The 19749-nt window shown below is 41.0% G+C and overlaps 1 protein-coding gene across 1 annotated transcript in view; it reads left to right on the top strand.

Annotated features, from left to right (window-relative positions):
- The window catches only part of NEK5 (NIMA related kinase 5), a 90353-nt gene that overhangs the window by 26036 nt on the left and 44568 nt on the right, over window positions 1-19749 (top strand). The window contains exons 9-15 of the mRNA XM_007960468.3: window positions 1285-1485; window positions 1563-1644; window positions 3415-3548; window positions 10321-10502; window positions 14234-14300; window positions 16698-16814; window positions 17785-17871. Of these exons, the coding sequence (XP_007958659.2) occupies window positions 1285-1485; window positions 1563-1644; window positions 3415-3548; window positions 10321-10502; window positions 14234-14300; window positions 16698-16814; window positions 17785-17871 (870 nt within the window). The remainder of the gene's footprint in view (window positions 1-1284; window positions 1486-1562; window positions 1645-3414; window positions 3549-10320; window positions 10503-14233; window positions 14301-16697; window positions 16815-17784; window positions 17872-19749) is intronic.

The raw sequence follows: 19749 nt of genomic DNA, 5'->3' as shown, positions 1-19749 counted from the left end.
GCAGGCCTTTCTGAGGATAACCTGCTACAGCAACTCTTCTCCACAGCTGTCATTATTGTTATTATTAATTATTGTCAAGGGTGGCACAGCCAATTTCTGACCAAAATGTGTACTACTTTTTTTTTTTTTTTTTTTTTTTTTTTTTTGGAGATGGAGTCCCGCTCTGTCGCCCAGACTGGAGTGCAGTGGCATGATCTCAGCTCACTGCAACCTCTGACTCCTGGGTTCAAGCAATTCTCTTGCCTCAGCCTCCCGAGGAGCTGGGATTACAGGTGCCCACCACCATGCTTGGCTAATTTTTTTGTATTTTTAGTAGAGTCAGGGTTTCACCATGTTGGCCAGGTTGGTCTTGAACTCCTGACCTTGGGTGATCTCCCCATGTCGGCCTCCCAGAGTGCTGGGATTACAGGTGTGAGCCACCATGCCCGGCCAATGTGTACCTTTATTGCTACACCATGGTGTTGAATATTATTATGTATAAATAACTATTGATTTCATACAATAGAAGATTTTCTGGTCTGTGAAGCATTTTAGAGGAAATTAAACAATGTTTATGTGAATTTTAAAAAGCAAGAGATAAAATTTCATATCAATATGACCTCAACTTTGTAAAATAAACATCATTTTAAAAAATGATCAGAAGGAGCTATACCTCTGAGTGGGGTAATATTATACATATTTTCCCGTCTTTATAACTTCCTATACCTTCCAGTTTTTTATTATGAGTAAACATTATTTTGATAATAAGACAAAATTAAAACAAAAAAACTTGTTTTAAATAACATGGCATCTCGTTGAGTAACTGCAGTATCTGTTCATGAAAGATTAGTTGTTGAAAACAATTTAGGGTGGACCATAGTGCTTCTTTTTTATTTTTTGATTGAGACCGGATCTCACTCTGTCACCCAGACTGGAATGCAGTGACGTGATCACGGCTCACTGCAGCTTTGACCTCCTGGGCTTAGACAGTCTACTTGCCTCAGCCTCCCAAGTAGCTGGGACCACAGGCTCATGCCACCAAGCCCAGCAAATTTTTAAAAACCATGATTTGGAGAGATGAGGTCTAATACTATGTTTCCCAGGCTGGTCTTGAACTCCTGGGCTCAAGTGATCCTCCGGCCTTGGCCTCCCAAATTGCTGGGATTACAGGTGACCCTACTGCTTCTAACTACAATTTAAAAACATTGTTTTGCTTCTTGGTATGTTTGTTACTTTAACACTTTTATTATTTGTTACTTTAGTAACTTTTCTCTGATTTAGTATGATTGCTCCTTGCCCTTTCAGTTTGAGGGTAACAACTTACAGCAGCTGGTTCTGAAGATTTGTCAAGCACATTTTGCCCCAATATCTCCAAGGTTTTCACGTGAGCTACATTCCTTGATATCTCAGCTCTTTCAAGTATCTCCTCGAGACCGACCATCCATAAATTCCATTTTGAAAAGGCCCTTTTTAGAGAATCTTATTCCCAAATATTTGACTCCTGAGGTGAGTTTTGAGGTGACTGTTTGGATTTTGGCAGAGATTTTGGTTTGTAGGTCCTTGACACGTGTGTTCGGTTTTAGGTCATGCAGGAAGAATTTAATCACATGCTTATATGCAGAGCAGGAGCGCCAGCTTCTCGACAGGCTGGGAAGGTGGTCCAGAGTAAGTGTGACTTTGCTGTGCAATCAAAAGCATTTTTTACACATGTCTCACACAGAGAGTAATGCAAGGAAATTTCACCAAACATTTAGGAAATTTCACCAAACATTTTGAAAGTGGACATTTAAGAAATACAAGCAGTATAAGCAGGAGAACAATCATCTTGTCAAATGGCAACTAGTGAGTGTGCCTGAAAGTTGTATATTTAGCTCATGCATGACCTGCAGGGTTTTTTCTCATTAGTCAGGAAACCTTCATGAAGCAGAGGACATGCTAATAGAGATGCTTGAAGAGGTTGAGCCCAAACTTAACTTTTGTGTAGTGAAGGGATAGAGTGAGAGAAGGTTGCAGATAGACATGGACGATGAGATGAAACTTATTTTTCTAAAATAGGATAGACTGGCAATTAAGAATTCTGTTACAAAGGACCATTGAAGCTGAAGTTAGGATCTTGGGGCCTAGTTGGTAACAGTGAGAACTGTTACTTTGTGGTTCCAAAAGAAGGCAGGAGATACTTTATGGTAGTAATAATTGGAGAAAACTGTTTTAGTCCTGGTGTCAGGAATCAGCTAAGCTGTGTGTCAGAGGGAGGGGTGCATTAAGAAAGAGAAAATTACTAATTCATTTGATGCTGTGAAAGTCAAAGCCCCCGGATTTAGCCATAACTGAATGCCTAGACTTACAATATTAGGAGAAGCAGAAAACCTCTCAAAGGAATTCATGATAGGGAAATGTTATCCATTGAGAGACAGGTTCTAAAATCGAGGAAAGTTAAGGAGAAAATGAATGAGCCTCTTTGCCATTTAATTTGACTGACATTGTTGTATATCAGTCTAGACTGAGAATGTTTAGAAAATAGACAAGTACAAAGTATGGGATAGTGTATTGTCCATATTTCTAATATAGGTAAGATAGGAGAACAAGAACAATTTTTTTTAATTGAGATGGGGTCTCATTGTGTTGCCCAGGCTGGTCTCAAACTCCTGAGCTCAAACAATCCTCCCACCTTGACCTCCCAAATTGCTGGGTTTACAGGTGTGAGCCACCTTACCCAGCCCAAGAACAAATTTTGATGGAGATAAAGACAAGCATTAGAAGATCTACTCATACCTCAATCTCAGCACTTTGGGAGGCCAAGGTGGGCAGATCACTGGAGGCCAGGAGTTTGATGCCAGTCTGGCCAACGTGGCCAAACCACATCTCTACTAGAAATACAAAAATTAGCTGGACCTAGTGGCCCATGCCTGTAATCCCAGCTACTTGGGTGGCTGAGGCACGAGAATTGCATGAACTCGGGAGGTGAAGGTTGCAGTGAGCTGAGACCCTGCCACTGTAATGTAGCCTGGGTGACAAAGCGAGACTGTCCCAACAAAAAAAAAAAAGAGAAGATCTACTCATAAATTCCAAACAATGTGGCATGAATGAAGTGGCCTGATAACCCAAGCTCTAATGACCAAATTTAATAACTTTTATTATTACCCCATACATATTGTTTCTGTAAAGGTTAATATTAATTTCTATTTTTCTGGGAAAAAGTGATGTTATATATACTAGAAATACACAAAGGGACTCTGAAAAAAGGTTTTTTTCATTTAAAGAAAATGCATATTAATTTTTCATCAGTACTTCTCTCACTGTGTGTAAAATATCTCTGGCTAGAAAGTAAACTTACTGTGTTATGAAATGTAGCTTATGTTTATACTCTTACAAGTATCAGTATTAAGGATGTACAATTTTTCAAAAATTGAAGCTGTTTTATTTTGGTTAATTAAGAGTGTAAAATACAAAAAGTGAAATTCCAGGGAAAGTGCCCACCAAGATCAAGGATATCTGTGCCAATTAAAAGGAATGCTATATGGCATAGAAATGAATGGAGACCACCAGCTGGAGCCCAGAAGGCCAGATCCGTAAGTCATTCTAAACCCTCCTTTGTGTTTTTTTAACTATGGTGTATTCTTTTATTTTCTCTTTTTTTTTTTTTGAGATGAAGTCTCACTCTGTCGCCAGGCTGGAGTGCAGTGGCGCGATCTCAACTCACTGCAAACTCCGCCTCCCGGGTTCAAGCGATTCTTCTGCCCCAGCCTCCTGAGTAGCTAGGACTACAGACGTGTGCCACCATGTCCAGCTAATGTTTGTGTTTTAGTAGAGATGGGGTTTCACCATTTTGGCCAAGATGGTCTCGATCTCTTGACCTTGTGATCTGCCTGCCTGGGCCTCCCAAAGTGCTGGGATTACAGGTGTGAGCCACCGCACCCAGCCCCAGCTAATTTTTATACTTTTAGTAGAGACAGGGTTTTACCATGTTGGTCAGACTGGTCTCGAACTCCTGACCTTGTGATCCACCTGCCTCAGCCTCCCAAAGTGCTGGTATTACAGGCATAAGCCACTGCAACTGACTGTTATAGTCTTTTTCTTTAATTTTTTAATTAAAAAAAATTTTGTGGGTACATATTAAGTATATATATTTATGGGGTACATGAGATGTTTTGATACAGGCATGCAATGTGAAATAAGCACATCATGGAGAATGGGGTGTCTGTCCCCTCAAGTATTTATCCTTTGAGTTACAGACAACCCAGTTATATTCTTTAAGTTATTTAAAAATGTACAATTAAGTTACCATTGACTATAGGCAGTCTATTGTGCTATCAAATAGTAGGTCTTATTCTATTTTTTTTAACCCATTAAGCTATGGTATATTCTGACAGACCTATCTGCACATGTTCATGAGGTACAAGCTCATTGTTTGGAGTCCACAAATTTTGTACTTACAATAAAGTATTCTGTACTGAGCATTATAATGGTATTTTGTTGGACAACTTCTAGTTTTTAATATTTTATAAAACGATGCTGTATGCCCTTACAAGTATACTTTAGGTTTAATTTTCTTTTTATAACTGAAATTCTTCTTATTGCTAATAAGTAAGGTTTTCCTGTATAGGAAAAGTGAGTAACATAGCAACAGAAAACAGTCTGCATTTAATATTCTTAATTCTAACATGTATAGGATTGAGAAGTTTGTATGATATAATAATTGATATTTCCCTAGCGATTCTTTGTGTTTAGTTATTTGAATTCACTTCAGCACAGTGTTGAATCTTTCAGGTCATACTAGTGAAATGCTTCTGGTATGTAAATGATAAAATGGCTATTGTCTTTTAATTAAAGAATTGTATTTTTAAAGAAGGCTCATGGTAAAATTAGAGAACCATTTGGAAGTATATTTACTGTTTACTTGATATGTAGACATTTTAGAAAATGTATTGGTATGTAAACATTTTTTTACAAACCAATTGTTTAAGTTATTGCCCTTCATTTGATAAAGGGCTTAACTTATTTATTTATTTATTTATTTATTTATTTATTTATTTATCTGAAAGAGGGTCCTGCTCTGTCACCCAGGCTAGAGTGCAGTGGCATGTCTCAGCTCACTGCAACCTTGATGTATTAGTCTGTTCTCATACTGCTATAAATAACTACTTGAGACTGGGTAGTTTATAAAGAAAAGAGGTTTAATTGGCTTACAGTTCTGCAGGCTGTACAGGACGCATTGCTGAGGAGGCCTCAGGAAACTTATAATCATGGCAGAAGAGGAAACAGGCTCATCTTAAATGGCCAGAGCAGGAGGAAGAGAGCAAATGAGGAGGTGCTACACACTTGTAAACAACCAGATCTCATGAGAACATACTCACTATTACAAGAACAGTAAGAGGGAAATCTGCCCGCATGATCTAATCACCTTCCACCAGTCCCCTCCTCCAACATCAGGGATTACAATTCAACATGAAATTTGGGCAGGGACACAAGTCCAAACTATATCATTCCACCTCTGGCCCGTCCCAATTCCCATGTCCTTCTCACATTGCAAAATACAATGTTCCCTTCTCAACAGTCCCCCAAGGCTTAACTCATTCCAGCATTTAACTCAAAAGTCCACAGTTCAAAGTCTCATCTGAGACAAGTCAAGTCCTTTCCACCTGTGAGTCTGTAAAATAAAAAACAAGTTAGTTACTTCCAAAATACAATGAGGGTACAGGCATTGGTAAATACACCCATTTCAAAAGGGAGAAATCAGCCAAAACAAAGGGTTTATAGACCCCATGCAAATTGAAAACCTAGCAGGGCAGTCCTTAAATCTTAAAGCTCCAAATTCCTTTGACCCCATATCTCACATCCAGGGCATGCTGGTGCAAGGAGTGGGCTCCTAAGGCCTTGGGCAGCCCTGCTCCTGAGGCTTTGCAGGCTACAGCCCCTGCGTCTGCTCTCACAGGCTGCTGTTTAGTGCCTGCGGCTTTTCCAGGTGCATGGTGCAAGCTGTCGTTCAGTCTACCGTTTTGGAGTCAGGAGAATGGTGGTCCTCTTCTCACAGCTCTACTAGGCAGTGCCCCAGTGGGGTCTCTGTGTGGAGGCTCCAATGCCACATTACCCCTCTGCACTGCCCTAGTGGAGGGTCTCCCTGAAACAGGCTTCTGCATGGACGTCTAGGCTTTTCCGTATGTCTTCTGAAATCTTGGTGGAGGCTCCCATGCCTCAACTCTTGCACTCTGTGCACCTGCAGACTTAACACTATGTGGAAGCCACCAAGACTTATGGCTTGCACCCTCTGAAGCAATGGCCTGAGCTGTACCTTAGGCCCTTTTAACCGTGGCTGGAGCTGGAGCAGCCACAGTGCAAGACACCATGTCCTGAGGCTGCACAGAGCAGTGGGGCCCTGGGCTTGGTCCTCAAAGCCATTCTTCCCTCCTAGGCCTCCGGGCCTGTGATGAGAGGCGCTGCCTCAAAGGTCTCTGAAATGCCTTCAAGGCATTTCCCCCATTATCTTGGTTAGCAACATTTGACTTCTCTTTATTTTTGAAAATTTCTGCAGCTGGTTTGAATTGCTCCCCAGAAAATGGGTTTTTCTTTCCAGGCTGCAAACTTTCCTAACTTTTATACTCTGCTTCTCTTTTAAGTATAAGCTCCAGTTTTACATCATTTATTTGCTCACAAATATGATCATAGGGTGCTAGAGAAGCCAGGCCACATCTTGAATACTTTGCTGCTTAGAAATTTCTTCTGCCAGATGCCCTAAATCATCATTCTCAAGTTCAAAGTTCCACAGATCACTAGGGTAGTGGCACAATGCCTCCAACCTCTTTGCTAATGCATAACAAAAGTGAGCTTTGCTCCATTTCCCAATAAGTTCCTCATCTCTGTCTGAGACCTCCTTAGCCTGGACTTCATTGACCTTATCACTATCAGAATTTGGTCACTATGATTTTAACAAGTCTCTAGGACATTCCAAACTTTCCATCATCTTCCTGTCTTCTTCTGAGCCCTCCACACTCTTCCAACCTCTGCCCGTTACCCAGTTCCAAAGTGACTTCCACATTTTCAGGTATCTTTACACAATTCCCCACTCCTGGTACCAATGTATTGTGTCAGTGCGTTCTTATCCTGCTATAAAGAACACCTGAGACTGGGTAATTTATAAAGAAAAGATGTTTGATTGGCTCACAGTTCTGCAGCCTGTACAGGAAGCATGGCTAGGAGGCCTCAGGAAATTTATAATCACGGCAGAAGGGGAAGCAGGCTCATCTTACATGCAGGAGGGAAAGAGTGAAGGGGTAGCTGCTACAAACTTTTGAACAACCAGATCTCATGAAAACTCACTATCACAAGAACAGCAAGGGGGGAATCTTCCCCCATGATCCATTTACCAGGCTTCCTCTCCCAACATTGGGGATTACAATTCAACATGAGATTGGGCAGAGACACAAATCCAAATCACATCACTTGACCTCCCAGGCTGAAGTGATCCTCCCACCTCAGCCTCCTGAATAGCTAGTACTACCAGTGTGCACCATGATGCCCAGCTAGTTTTTATTTTTTGTAGAGTCAGGGTCTCACTGTGTTGCCCAGGCTGTTCTCGAACTCCTGGGCTCAAGTGATGTACCCGCCTCAGCCTCCCAAAGTGCTGGAATTATAGGCGTGAGCCACTGTGCCTAGCCTAAGGGCTTAATTTTATTAAAGAAGTAAGAAAAGTATGTTGTGATTCAGAGGACTCTTTATCAGACCTGTAGAAGAGAAAACACATCTAAAAGATTTGAGGATGAATTAAATTATGAGAACTGTTGAACACGTTGACATTTTTTCCAGTTCCTTGAAAAGGTAAAATTGATTTCCACAGGAACTACCTCTGATATTCCTATTACTGTTGGGCTATTAGGGAAAAAAAAATTTTTTTTTTCTTTTTTTTTGAGACGGAGTCTCACTCTGTCCCCCAGGCTGGAGTGCAGTGGCGTGATCTCGGCTCACTGCAAGCTCCACCTCCCGGGTTCATGCCATTCTCCTGCCTCAGCCTCCCGACTACAGGCACCCGCCACCATACCTAGCTAATTTTTTGTATTTTTGGTGGAGACGGGGTTTCACCATGTTAGCCAGGATGGTCTTGATCTCCTGATCTCATGATCCACCCGCCTCATCCTCCCAAAGTGCTGGGATTATAGGCGTGAGCCACCGCGCCCGGCCAAAAAAATTTTAAAGAAACTCTTTATTGCCTTTCAATACTTTTCTCTTTCTAACCACTTTTCAACAAGTAATTAGTAGTATTTTCTTCTAGGTTGTATACAGGTGAAATTGTAAAGCAAAGAAAACTACTTCTTACTTTAAAAGATTTTAAAAATAGGCTGGTGCAGTGGCTCATGACTGTAATCCAACATTTTGGGAGGCTGAGGCAGGAGGATCGTTTCAGCCCAGGAGTTCGAGACCAGCCTGGTCAACACATTGAGACCCCACCTCTACAAAAAGTAAAATTTTAAAAAAATTAGCTGGACACGATGGCATGTGCCCGTAGTCCCAGTTACTTGGGAGGATGAGGCAGGGGATCCCTGGAGCCCAGGAGTTTGAAGCTGCAATGAGCTATGATCACACCACAACCCTCCAGGCTGGGTGACAGAGTGAGATCCTGTCTCAGAATTTATAAAGAAAAGAAAATATTTAAAAAATAAACATATAATTTGTATTTAGATTAATAAACTAAATTTTATACATTTACTTAAATATTTAAATAGAACTATATGAAAGTGCCATTTTTCTAGATTAATGATGGTCAATTCTGTGCAAGTGTCTTTTTTTTTTTTTTTTTTTTTTGAGATGGTGTCTCACTCTGTCACTCAGGCTGGAGTGCAATGGTGCTATCTCGGCCCACTGCAAGCTCTGTCTCCCAGGTTCACGTCATTCTCCCGCCTCAGCCTCCCGAACAGCTGGGACTCCAGGCACCCTCCATCACGCCCTGGCTAATTTTGTTTTTGTATTTTTAGTAGAGACGGGGTTTCACCATGTTGGCCAGGATGGTCTCGATCTCCTGACCTCGTGATCCGCCTGCCTCAGCCTCCCAAAGTTCTGGGATTACAGGCGTGAGCCACTGCACCCGGCCAATTATGTGTAATTTCATATGGTCCAATCTAACATATGTATGAACCAGATAGCAGTAAAAAGAACAAAGGATATAACATATTACCTCTTTACATGAGGACATTTTGGTTTTAATTGTTTTCGTTATTCATATTCCCAACTATTAGTTCCTAGGTCTTTGCAGTAGTTTCATCTGTTTTTCTCTTTTTATTATTAACTGTAAACTGTCAACTAGACAGAGTTGCCACACTTCAGGTTAAATTGACCCCACTTTGCTCTTTAGCAAGAAAGTCTTGACTGGCTTTTATATCTTAATTTGATCCATTTCTCATCTTCTAGCTCAGTGGCTTCTACTCAGTTCTAAGATAAACTGTCATTTCTGGTTCTCCTGTTCTCATTCTGTTCTGGTTGGGTGGTGAGGGCTGGGATGCTAATATGTCCATCACAGCTGTTATATGACCTTTTTAAATATTTTCTCTGGAAGAATGACTCTGATTCAGCATCTTATTTTCTTTAAGTCGTGATGCCATTTTGCGTTTAGTCAATTTATCAGAAACTGAAAATGTTGCAAATCCCCGTATGTGTGAGTTTCACGATACTTTTTATTTTCCTGTAAAGTATGGTAAGGTATAAATGAGTTTAAGAAAAATAGAAAACTATAATTCTGAGTTTAGTTTTGGATCTTGGATAGGCTGGGCATACTCACTAGCTAAGTACGTTTTACATACTAGCCATGAAGTATGCGTGATTCATATCTATACCTTAGCAAAATTGTAAACCACTATACTATATAGTACTTAGGTCTTTTTGTACTCTAGGATTTGGGGACTCTAAGATTATTTTATTCTGAAAAACAAGTGTAGTAGAAAAACAGCAAAAATACACCTTCAGTGCCTTGTCTTAGCTATGGTCACTGTCATATTGTCAAGTATTATAAATTTGTATTATGTTTTTTTTTTGAGATGGAGTCTCACTTACGTTGCACAGGCTGGAGTGCAGTGGCATGATCTCAGCTCACTGCAACCTCCACCTCCCGGATTCAAGTGATTCTCCTTCCTCAGCCTCCTGGCTAGCTGGGATTACAGATGTGTGCCACCACACCTAGCTAATTTTTGTATTTTTAGTAGAGACGAGGTTTTGCCATGTTGGCCAGGCTGGTCTTGAACTCCTGACCTCAGGTGATCCATCTGCCTTGGCCTCCCAAAGTGCTAGGGTTACAGATGTGAGCCACTGCACCCAGCCTGTATTATGGTTTTTAAAAACATCCCCTCTTCTTTTCTTCAGATAAAAATGATAGAAAGGCCCAAACTTGCTGCTGTGTGTAGACATTATGATTATTATTATGCTCAACTTGATATGCTGAGGAGGAGAGCCCAGGAACCAAGTTATCACCCTATTCCTCAAGAAAATACTGGAGTTGAGGATTACGGTCAGGAAGAGAGGCATGGTCCATCCCCAAGTCAACGGTAATATTGTGGTCTAGCTTAAGCTTTGATTAATCTGAAAATATCTTTATATAGTAACATTAATTATTCTGAAATCCAAATTCTCCTAACACAAATAATCCAAGAAGAACTTTCCAAATCTTCATTTTAAACACATAGTTCCCTTGACCTTTTTCTTTTGTTTGCTTTTGTAGACAGAGTCTCGCTCTGTTGCCTAGGCTGGAGTGCAGTGGCGCTATCTCAGCTCACCGCAACCTCCGCCTTCCGAGTTCAAGCGATTCTCGTGCCTCAGCCTTCCCAGTAGCTGGGACTACAAGCGTACACCACTATGCCCGGCTAATTTTTGTATTTTTAGTAGAGACAGGGTTTCACCATGTTGGCCAACCTGATCTCGAACTCCTGACCTCAGGTGATCTGCCCGCCTTGGCCTCTCAAAGTGCTGGGATTACAGGCATGAACCACCGTGCCTGGCCATGTTAGTCTCTCTTTCTATGTCAGCCCTACACCAGCTCGTTAGTTGGTTCTTCAAATTCTCAGGTACCCTCTCACCAGGCAGCCACTGAGCTCATGTGATCCACCTGCCTTGGCCTCCTAAAGTGCTGGGACTACAGGCGTAAGCCACTAGGCCCAGCCTTTTTTTGTGTGTGTGTGTGTGTTAGAAATATTTTGTTTTTATTTCCATCAGAATGTCATATATATTACACAAATCAAATCTGTTGACATCTCAAGCATATAACAATTACATGTTCTTACAAATTACGTGGGAATTACATACACTGTAAGAAGTGTTATAATTATTGTGTAATGTGTATTATAATTTAGCCTATCGAAGTAACAAAGTCTCGTAATTAAATAAAGCCATAAATGTGTAGATAGATTATCACAATTGATAAATAATTGATAAATTATCTTCTTTTCCCCTTAACCCTTTTTCATACCAAGTCTGATCTAGCTTATTTTCTTATTCATAGAGCTGCTTAGCCATAGGCACAGACCCATACCCCTGCCCTTTTAATATTCTTTCTTCCTCCTGCTAAATTCCACTATATGGCAGGTGAAAAAATAGTTGAGTATATTTCATTTCTCAAAGAGGTTACTAATATGAATCAATAATTGAATCATTAAAATCAAATGATCATTTGAGACATTTTGAGAAATAAGATACATTTCATTCAGCATTTATGTTCTAGGGATCTTCAAAATATGGACAGATTAGAAAGAAAATAGTATTCTTAAATTGGTCTTATGGTAGATTTTCAAAAATTTTACTCCATAATAGATTTCTACAGATCTACAATATTTTCAAAATTTTTTCACACTGATGTCGATATTCCTGTGTCCAGAGTAATTGACACCTAACACAGGCCTGAAGACTTAAGTCTAAGAGTTCTTTTTAAAAAGTGTGTGTCATCAAATTTTTTTGTTCAGGGTTAGGAATTTGTTACTTTGACAACTGTGGTTATTTATTGTTGAAATTTTGGATGAATTATGAAAAATACAAGAGACTATGTGATGGTAATCTCATTAATAGTGAAAATGAGATAAGCAAGAATGATGAGAAAATAATTTCTTCAGAAACATATAATGGGAAAAGCAGATGTTTTATCTTTAAAGATACTGGGCACTGTTGTGGTTTTTATCTATCTTCATAACACATTTTTAATTATCTCCACAATTATCAAAAGTTGCATCTTCCGTTCATTCAAATTGTAATACCCATACTGGACTCAATTAGTGAGGGATGTAGATTTTACAGATGAACTGGGAGCAGCCACAAAACTCCCTTTCCCTTTTCTCAACCACTGGGAAAATATATCTTCCACTGTTTGTCTGGATTTGAGAGCTGTCAAGCTATCAATTATTTTGACCATGTGTGATTTTATCTCCCAAGCTCTCACATGAAACAATAGGAAGGGTCCTTCTCTTTCCTGGATGCCCCTTTGATGCCTGGTAACCCCTCCTCTTTGTATACTCCCCCATCCCCAACTTTCTCTCTGCTGGAGGTCTAATTACAGGCCATGGGATGGAGGAAGAGGAATTTTTTTTTTTTTTTTGAGACAATCTCACTCTGTCACCCAGGCTGGAGTGTGGTGGCCCCATCTCGGCTCACTGCAAGCTCTGCCTCCCGGATTCATGCCATTCTCCTGCCTCAGCCTCTCGATAGCTGGGACTACAGGCGCCCGCCACCATGCCTGGCTAATTTTTTGTATTTTTAGTAGAGATGGGGTTTCACCATGTTAGCCAGGATGGTCTCGATCTCCTGACCTTGTGATCCGCCCGTCTCGGCCTCCCAAAGTGCTGGGATTACAGGAGTGAGCCACCGTGCCCAGCTGAGGAAGAGGAATTTGTGTAGAATTTTGGGGGTAGAAAGGGAGTAGGTAGACAGAGAGATAGAGAATGTCTTTTGGACAGCCCCTGGGTGTCGGAATCATTTTTCTCATGAAGATATTGATATATGTGCCAGTTAGGCTTTTGAGACAGATGAGTGCTTACAATTTACCCTCATTTGATTCAGGAACTATCTGTGTGTCAGGCACTTCACAGCCCTAATCTCTTCTAATCCTTGTATCAATTCCTGTGAAATGGCACCGTGCCCACTTTACAGCTGAGGAAATAAGACTCAAAGACTTTAGCTTGTCATTTCATCCTGTTTCTAAGCCCCTGATTATTAACTTGCCTCTTTGTAAATTGGGGATGCTTATCATGATGTTCCTTCCTAAAGGAGGTATTTCTGAAATGACAGTTCTGTCTTTGGAGCCTTAGAAGTTACTCATATTCCAAAAAACTTATGATCTGAAATGTGGTTTTTATTAACAACCAGTAGTTACAGAAATGTTTTACAGGAAATTCTACCAAAAAAAAAAGATAGATACGTAAAATGTGAGTATAAACTTGAAAATTGTTTGACTGGAATTGACTAAAATTGTGCTGGAAAAATACCTTAAACATTTGGAGAGACAGCTAACCCATGATTTCTTTTCTCATTAAGCATTTATGTGTGGAGATAAAGGGATGGATGGAGGGACACATTCTGCTCTCAGGGAGCTCAGTATGTAATGCAGGAAACAGATATGCAGCCATTCTTTTTTTTCGAGACGGAGTCTCGCTCTGTCACTCAGGCTGGAGTGCAGTGACGTGATCTCGGCTCACTGCTACCTCTGCCTCCCAGGTTCAAGTGATTCTCCTGCCTCAGCCTCCCCAGTAGCTGGGATTACAGGCGCCTGCCACCACACCCGGCTAATATTTTTTTAGCAGAGACGGGGTTTCACCATGTTGGTCAGGCTGGTCTCGAACTCCTGACCTCAGACAATCCACCCACCTCGGCCTCCCAAAGTGCTGGGATTACAGGTGTGAGACACCACATCCAGCCACCATTGTTAAATCAGGAGAAACAACCTGTACATTAGACACCTACACAAAGCATGAGAATTTCTGGGTCTGGGTCTGTTTTCCTCCCCACAACAATAGAAGGACTGAATCTTGCCCTGAAGAAAAATTACTGGATAAGAATATTTTTCTGTTTAATCCTCTCCTGTATCCCCACTTGTTACTCTTTATCCTTTTTTCCTCTTGATTCCAAAATTTTATTTTCCAATGTAAAGATTCTGTAACTGTGAACTACTTCTTGAACTTGGAACTTCAAGCCACCAGTGAATTGTGAATCTCATTACTAAACTGAAAATCTACTTGTCAAACTGGTGCTTAAGATTTGTTAAAGTTTCTACTTAAGCTGAACATTCTTATTTTCTAAGGCCTGCTGAGTACCTTCAGAGAAAATTTGAAGCTCAACAATATAAGCTGAAAGTAGAGAAGCAATTGGTAAGTAAAATACCAAATATGGGAAGCAATTAGGAATTTCCTAATAGTTTTTCTGTTCACAGATTTTCAAGTCAAAGTTCATTCCATCAGAAGGTCAAGACTACTCTCTACTAGTCCCCAGGTTTTTTTTGTTTTTTGTTTTTTTCTGAGACGGAGTCTCGCTCTGTCACCAGGTTGGAGTACAGTGGCGTGAGCTTGGCTCACTGCAACCTCCGCCTCCCAGGTTCAAGCAGTTCTCCTTCCCCAGCCTCCCGAGTAGCTGGGATTACAGGCTCCCACCCCCACGCCCGGCTAACTTTTGTATTTTTAGTAGAGACGGGGTTTCACCATGTTGTCCAGGCTGATCTTGAACTCCTGACCTCAGGTGATCCACCCACCTAGGTCTCCCAAAATGCTGGGATTACAAGTGTGAGCCACCGCACCTGGCCCGAGTCCCCAGTTTTTAATAGCTAAAGAAAATAATGGGAAAGGGTTGAATCAGAGTCTTAGCAGTCTGGCTTCTTCCTTGGCTTTATCTCTTCTGTGGGACCTTGGACAGTTCATTCAACCTATCTGAGCCTTAATTTCCTTTTCTATAAATGACAATTTTTAGAGTAGGTGAGCTTCAAATTTCCTTAAAGTGCTATAGTGCTTTGGTTCTATTTTGTTAAAGATTCTTCTGCACATTAAAAAAAAGTGACAAGGGGCCGGGCGCGGTGGCTCACGCCTGTAATCCCAGCACTTTGGGAGGCCAAGGCAGGCAGATCACGAGGTCAGGAGTTCGAGACCAGCCTGACCAACATGGTGAAAGCCTATCTTTATTAAAAATACAAAAATTAGCTGGGTGTGGTGGTGCATGCCTGTAATCCCAGCTACTCAGGAGGCTGAGGCAGGAGAATTACTTGAGCCCAGGAGGAGGAGGTTGCAGTGAGCCGAGATCGTGCTACTGCACTCCAGCCTGGGCGACAGAGCAAGACTCTGTCTCAAAAAAACAAAAAAACAACAAACAACAACAACAACAAAAAAGTGATTAGGCCAGATACGATGACTCATGCCTGTAATCCCAGCACTTTGGGAGGCCGAGGTGGGCAGATCGCTTCAGCCCAGGAGTTCGAGACTAGCCTGGGCGACATAGTGAGATCTTATCTCTACAAAAAAAAAAAAAGATTACCTGGGTGTTGTGGCATGTGCCTGTTGTCCCAGGTACTCAGGGGGCTGAGGCAGGGGGATTGCTTAAGCTCGGGAGGCAAAGGTTACAGTGAGCTAAGATTGTGCCACTGTATTCCAGCCTGGGTGAGAGTGAGACTCTGTCTTAAAAAAAAAAAGACTCAGCTTGGTGGCTCACACCTGTAATCCCAGCACTTTGGGAGACAGGGGTGGGCGGATCACGAGGTCAGGAGATTGAGACCATCCTGGCTAACACGGTGAAACCCCGTCTCTACTGAAAATACAAAAAAATTAGCCGGGCTTGGTGGCAGGTGCCTGTAGTCCCAGCTACTTGGGAGGCTTGAGGCAGGAGAATGGCGTGAACCTGGGAGGTGGAGCTTGCAGTGAGCCGAGATCGGGCCACTGTGCTCCAGCCTAGGTGACAGAGCGAGACTCCATCTCAAAAAAAAAAAAAAAAAAAAAAAAGTGACTGTTGTACTTTATTTGAAATGAAAGTTAACCTTTACCCTTAAATACTGTCAGAATTTTGGGGCTGAGAGAGGCGGGATTTGCACCCTATTTATATCACTCTTGTTTTGAACCGTTGAAAACCTATAGTTCTATTCCCCTACATAATTCATGCTCTGGGGTTGCTAACCCTTTACAAACCTTTGATATCACAGTTATGTTACCAATTCCAAAAATAAATCTACATATCTCAAATGATAGCATAACATATGGATCATTTAGAATAAATTATATAAATGATTGAATTAATTTTTAAAAATTGTTTACTATGTGCGTGGCACAGTGGCTCACACCTGTAATCCAATCACTTTGGAAGGCTGAGGCAGGAGGATCACTTGAGCTCAGGAATTTAAAACCAGCCTGGCAGCATAGTGAGACCTTATCTCTACCAAAAATTTTAAAATTAGCCAGACGTGGCAGCGTGTGCTTGTTGTCGCAGCTACTCAGGCTGAGGCAGGACAATTGCATGAGCCCAGGAGTTGGAGGCTGCAGTGAGCCAAGATCATGCCCCTGTACTCCAGCCTGGGTGACAGAGTGAGACTCTCTCAAACAGAAAAATACATATATATGTTTTAATGTTTTATACTTAAGAAAATTCTACTACTTACTACAAAAAACTCCCAAATACTGAGTTTGCTTAGTGATATAATTCTTATTTATAGGAAAAAGTCAAAGTCAAATCAGAAGATGAAGATGTTTCTGAAATCAAAGTATGCTTTATAAATTATTTCATTCAATAAATAGGGTCTTCGTCTATCTTCTGCCGAGCCAAATTACAACCAGAGACAAGAGCTAAGAAGTAATGGAGAAGAGCCTAGATTCCAGGAGTGGCCATTTAGGAAAAACGAAATGAAGGAACAGGTTAAAAACTTTAATTCCAGGGCTACCCTTGTATTTCTTTGTATTACTGTCTTTTGTACTGTAATAGGAAGTTACTTCTGTTTCCTACAGTGCCCTTGAATCTGTCAACACCATGCTGAGTGTTACAGGGGATACAGAGTTAGGTATTTCACTTTTTCAGATAATGCAATATGGCTAAGTTCATACAGCTTTTCACCTTGAGATTCATAGAGTAACTGTCCCTCATTAACAGATTTGGGATTTGTATTAGTTTCCTGGGCTGCCGTAACAGAGTTCAACAAACTAGGTGGCTTAACACAATAGAAATGTATTGTCTCATAATTCTGGGAGAGTGGAAATCCAAAATCAAGGTGTCAGCAGTACCAAGTGCCCTCTGAAACCTGTAGGGGAATCCTTCCTTGCCTCTTCCCAGCTTCTGGTGTGTCGCTGGCAGTCTTTGGCATTCCTTTACTTGCAGTCACATCACTCCATTCTCTGCCTGTATCACATGCTGTTCTTCCTGTGTGTCCGTCTTCACATGGCCATCTTCTTGCAAGGACACCAGTCATATTGAACTAAGGGCCCACCAGTATGATCTCACCTTAACTAGTCTCATCTGCAGTGACCCCGTTTTCAAATGGGATCACATTCTTAGGCACTGGGGGTTAGGACTTCAACATATCTCTTTTTGGGGAGGGACAAAGTTCAGTGCATAAGAGGGTTATATATAAAAGTGGGATTTATAAAGTCAGTGTACGTCATGAACACATTTGGGTTGTATATAAAATTGAGCTTTGTAGCTGAAGCTACTGTCTCACAGGGTGTGAAGTACCAGAGCCAAAACATAAGACAGATTATCATCTTTAGGAGCAACATATTTTTCTAACCTTATTTTATATTACACACTTTTGAAATTGTAGGCTGCATAAATATTATTTTGGTTATGGTGTTCATAAACATTTAAAGTTTCTGGATTGTGTTTGCTTTCCAGGAATATTGGAAGCAGTTAGAGGAAATACGCCAACAGTACCACAATGACATGAAAGAAATTAGAAAGAAGATGGGGAGAGAACCAGAGGTAAATTCATTCTTCTAGGGGAAACATTGTTCTCTTGATTTAGAGCTAACTAAATTGAGCCGGTATTAAAAGTAATGATTTTGTCATAGAAAAGATAAAGTTTTATCATAGAGATAATCATGCAGAATTCTTTTTTAATAGGAAAGCTGTCAGACCTCATTGGAGCGTCAGTTTATTATGGTTTACGAGAGACTACACAAGATAATAAGGATATCTGAGATTCTCAGGAATGGTTATTATTAAAAGTACTTATTGATTGTTTTTCTTATGAATCACTCAATATGTATTTACTGAGCAGCAACTTTAGACCAGAACTGGATCAGATGCAGAAAGTACAAAATGAGTGTAAGTTCATGCCCAGAAAAAGCAAAACAACAACAACAACAACACACTAGCATTTTTTCAACTCTCTGCAGGGTAAGGTTCTAAAGGCTATTTAAGGCAAAATCTGAGTGCAGTTGAACTGCTTCTTAAAAATTTCTTAAAGGCGCCACATTGGAAATTCATCCTTCCATCTCCCAAGAAGGTCTCTAGAGTTGGCACAGATAACTGCTTCTTTAGAAGAGCTGCAGATGAAATAGCCAGCCTATGTTTGGAAACCATGTTGTAAGAAAGACACATGGCTATTGAAACACTAGGAACACACTCAGTGCCCTGGAATGCTCTCTTAGGAGAAGCTTGCAGGCACTGAGATGGCTGTCTCCCATCCCACATGGACTTGGCCACACACTCATTGAGTAGAGCCACCATGCTGCTGAAATTGATCGCTCTCTCTTTCTCTTCCACCGCAGTGCATACAGATAAATTCATATAAGTCAAATGAATGTATGGTGCAATTCAGTTTTTTTTGCCAGGCTGTGAACCAGAGTTTTCACATACTGTATTAGTCTGTTCTCATACTGCTAATAAAGACATACCCGAGACTGAGTAATTTATAAAGAAAAAGAGGTTTAATAGACTCACAGTTTCACATGGCTAGGGAGGCCTCACAATCATGGCAGAAGGCAAAGGTGGAGCAAAGTCATGCCTTACATGAAGGCAGGCAAGAGAGCTTGTGCAGGGGAACTCTCATTTACAAAACCATCAGATCTTGTGAGTCTTACTACCATGGAAACAGTATGGGGGAAACCGCCCCCATGATTCAGTTATCTCCACCTGGCCCCACCCTTGACACATGGGGATTATTACAGTTCAGCGTGAGATTTGGGTAGGGACACAGCCAAACCATATCACATACATACTTTCTTTTATTTACCCCTATGCAGAGAAGTTAAGTAGCTCATCCAAAGTCACGTAGCTGTTACAAGGCAGACTAAATATTTCAGTATCTGACTCTAGGCTGGGCATGGTAGTTCATGCCTGTAATCCCAGCAGTTTGAAAGGTTGAGGTGGGAGGATCGCTTGAGCCCAGGAATTTGAGACCAGCCTGGGCAACATAGGGAAACCCTAGCTCTAAACATATATATGTGTGTATATATCTGTGTATATACACAGATATATACAAAAAAATTTTAAATTAGCTGAGCATGGTGGTTTGCACCTATAGTCCTAGCTACTTGGGAGGCTAAAGCAGGAGGATTGCTTGAGCTGGGAGCTAAAGGCTGCAGTGAGCCATGATTATGCCACTGTGCCCCAGCCTAGGATACAGAGCAAGATTCTGTCTCAAAAAAATAAAATAAAGTAAAATAAAACAAAAATCTGACTCTTAAAACCCCTACTCACATTCATGCCTGTAATCCTAGCACTTTGGGAGGCCAAGGCAGAAGGATTGCTTGAGCCCAGGAGTTTGAGACCAGCCTGGGCAACATAATGAGACTCCATCTGTACAAAAAATTAAAAAAAATTAGTGGGGCATGGTGGTAAATGCTTCTAGTCCCA

This window comes from Chlorocebus sabaeus, chromosome 3, assembly GCF_047675955.1.
Source record: "Chlorocebus sabaeus isolate Y175 chromosome 3, mChlSab1.0.hap1, whole genome shotgun sequence".
NCBI classification, from domain to species: domain Eukaryota; kingdom Metazoa; phylum Chordata; class Mammalia; order Primates; family Cercopithecidae; genus Chlorocebus; species Chlorocebus sabaeus.
Note: the sequence above shows the minus strand (reverse complement) of the source record. Positions and strands in the feature narration are given on the sequence as shown.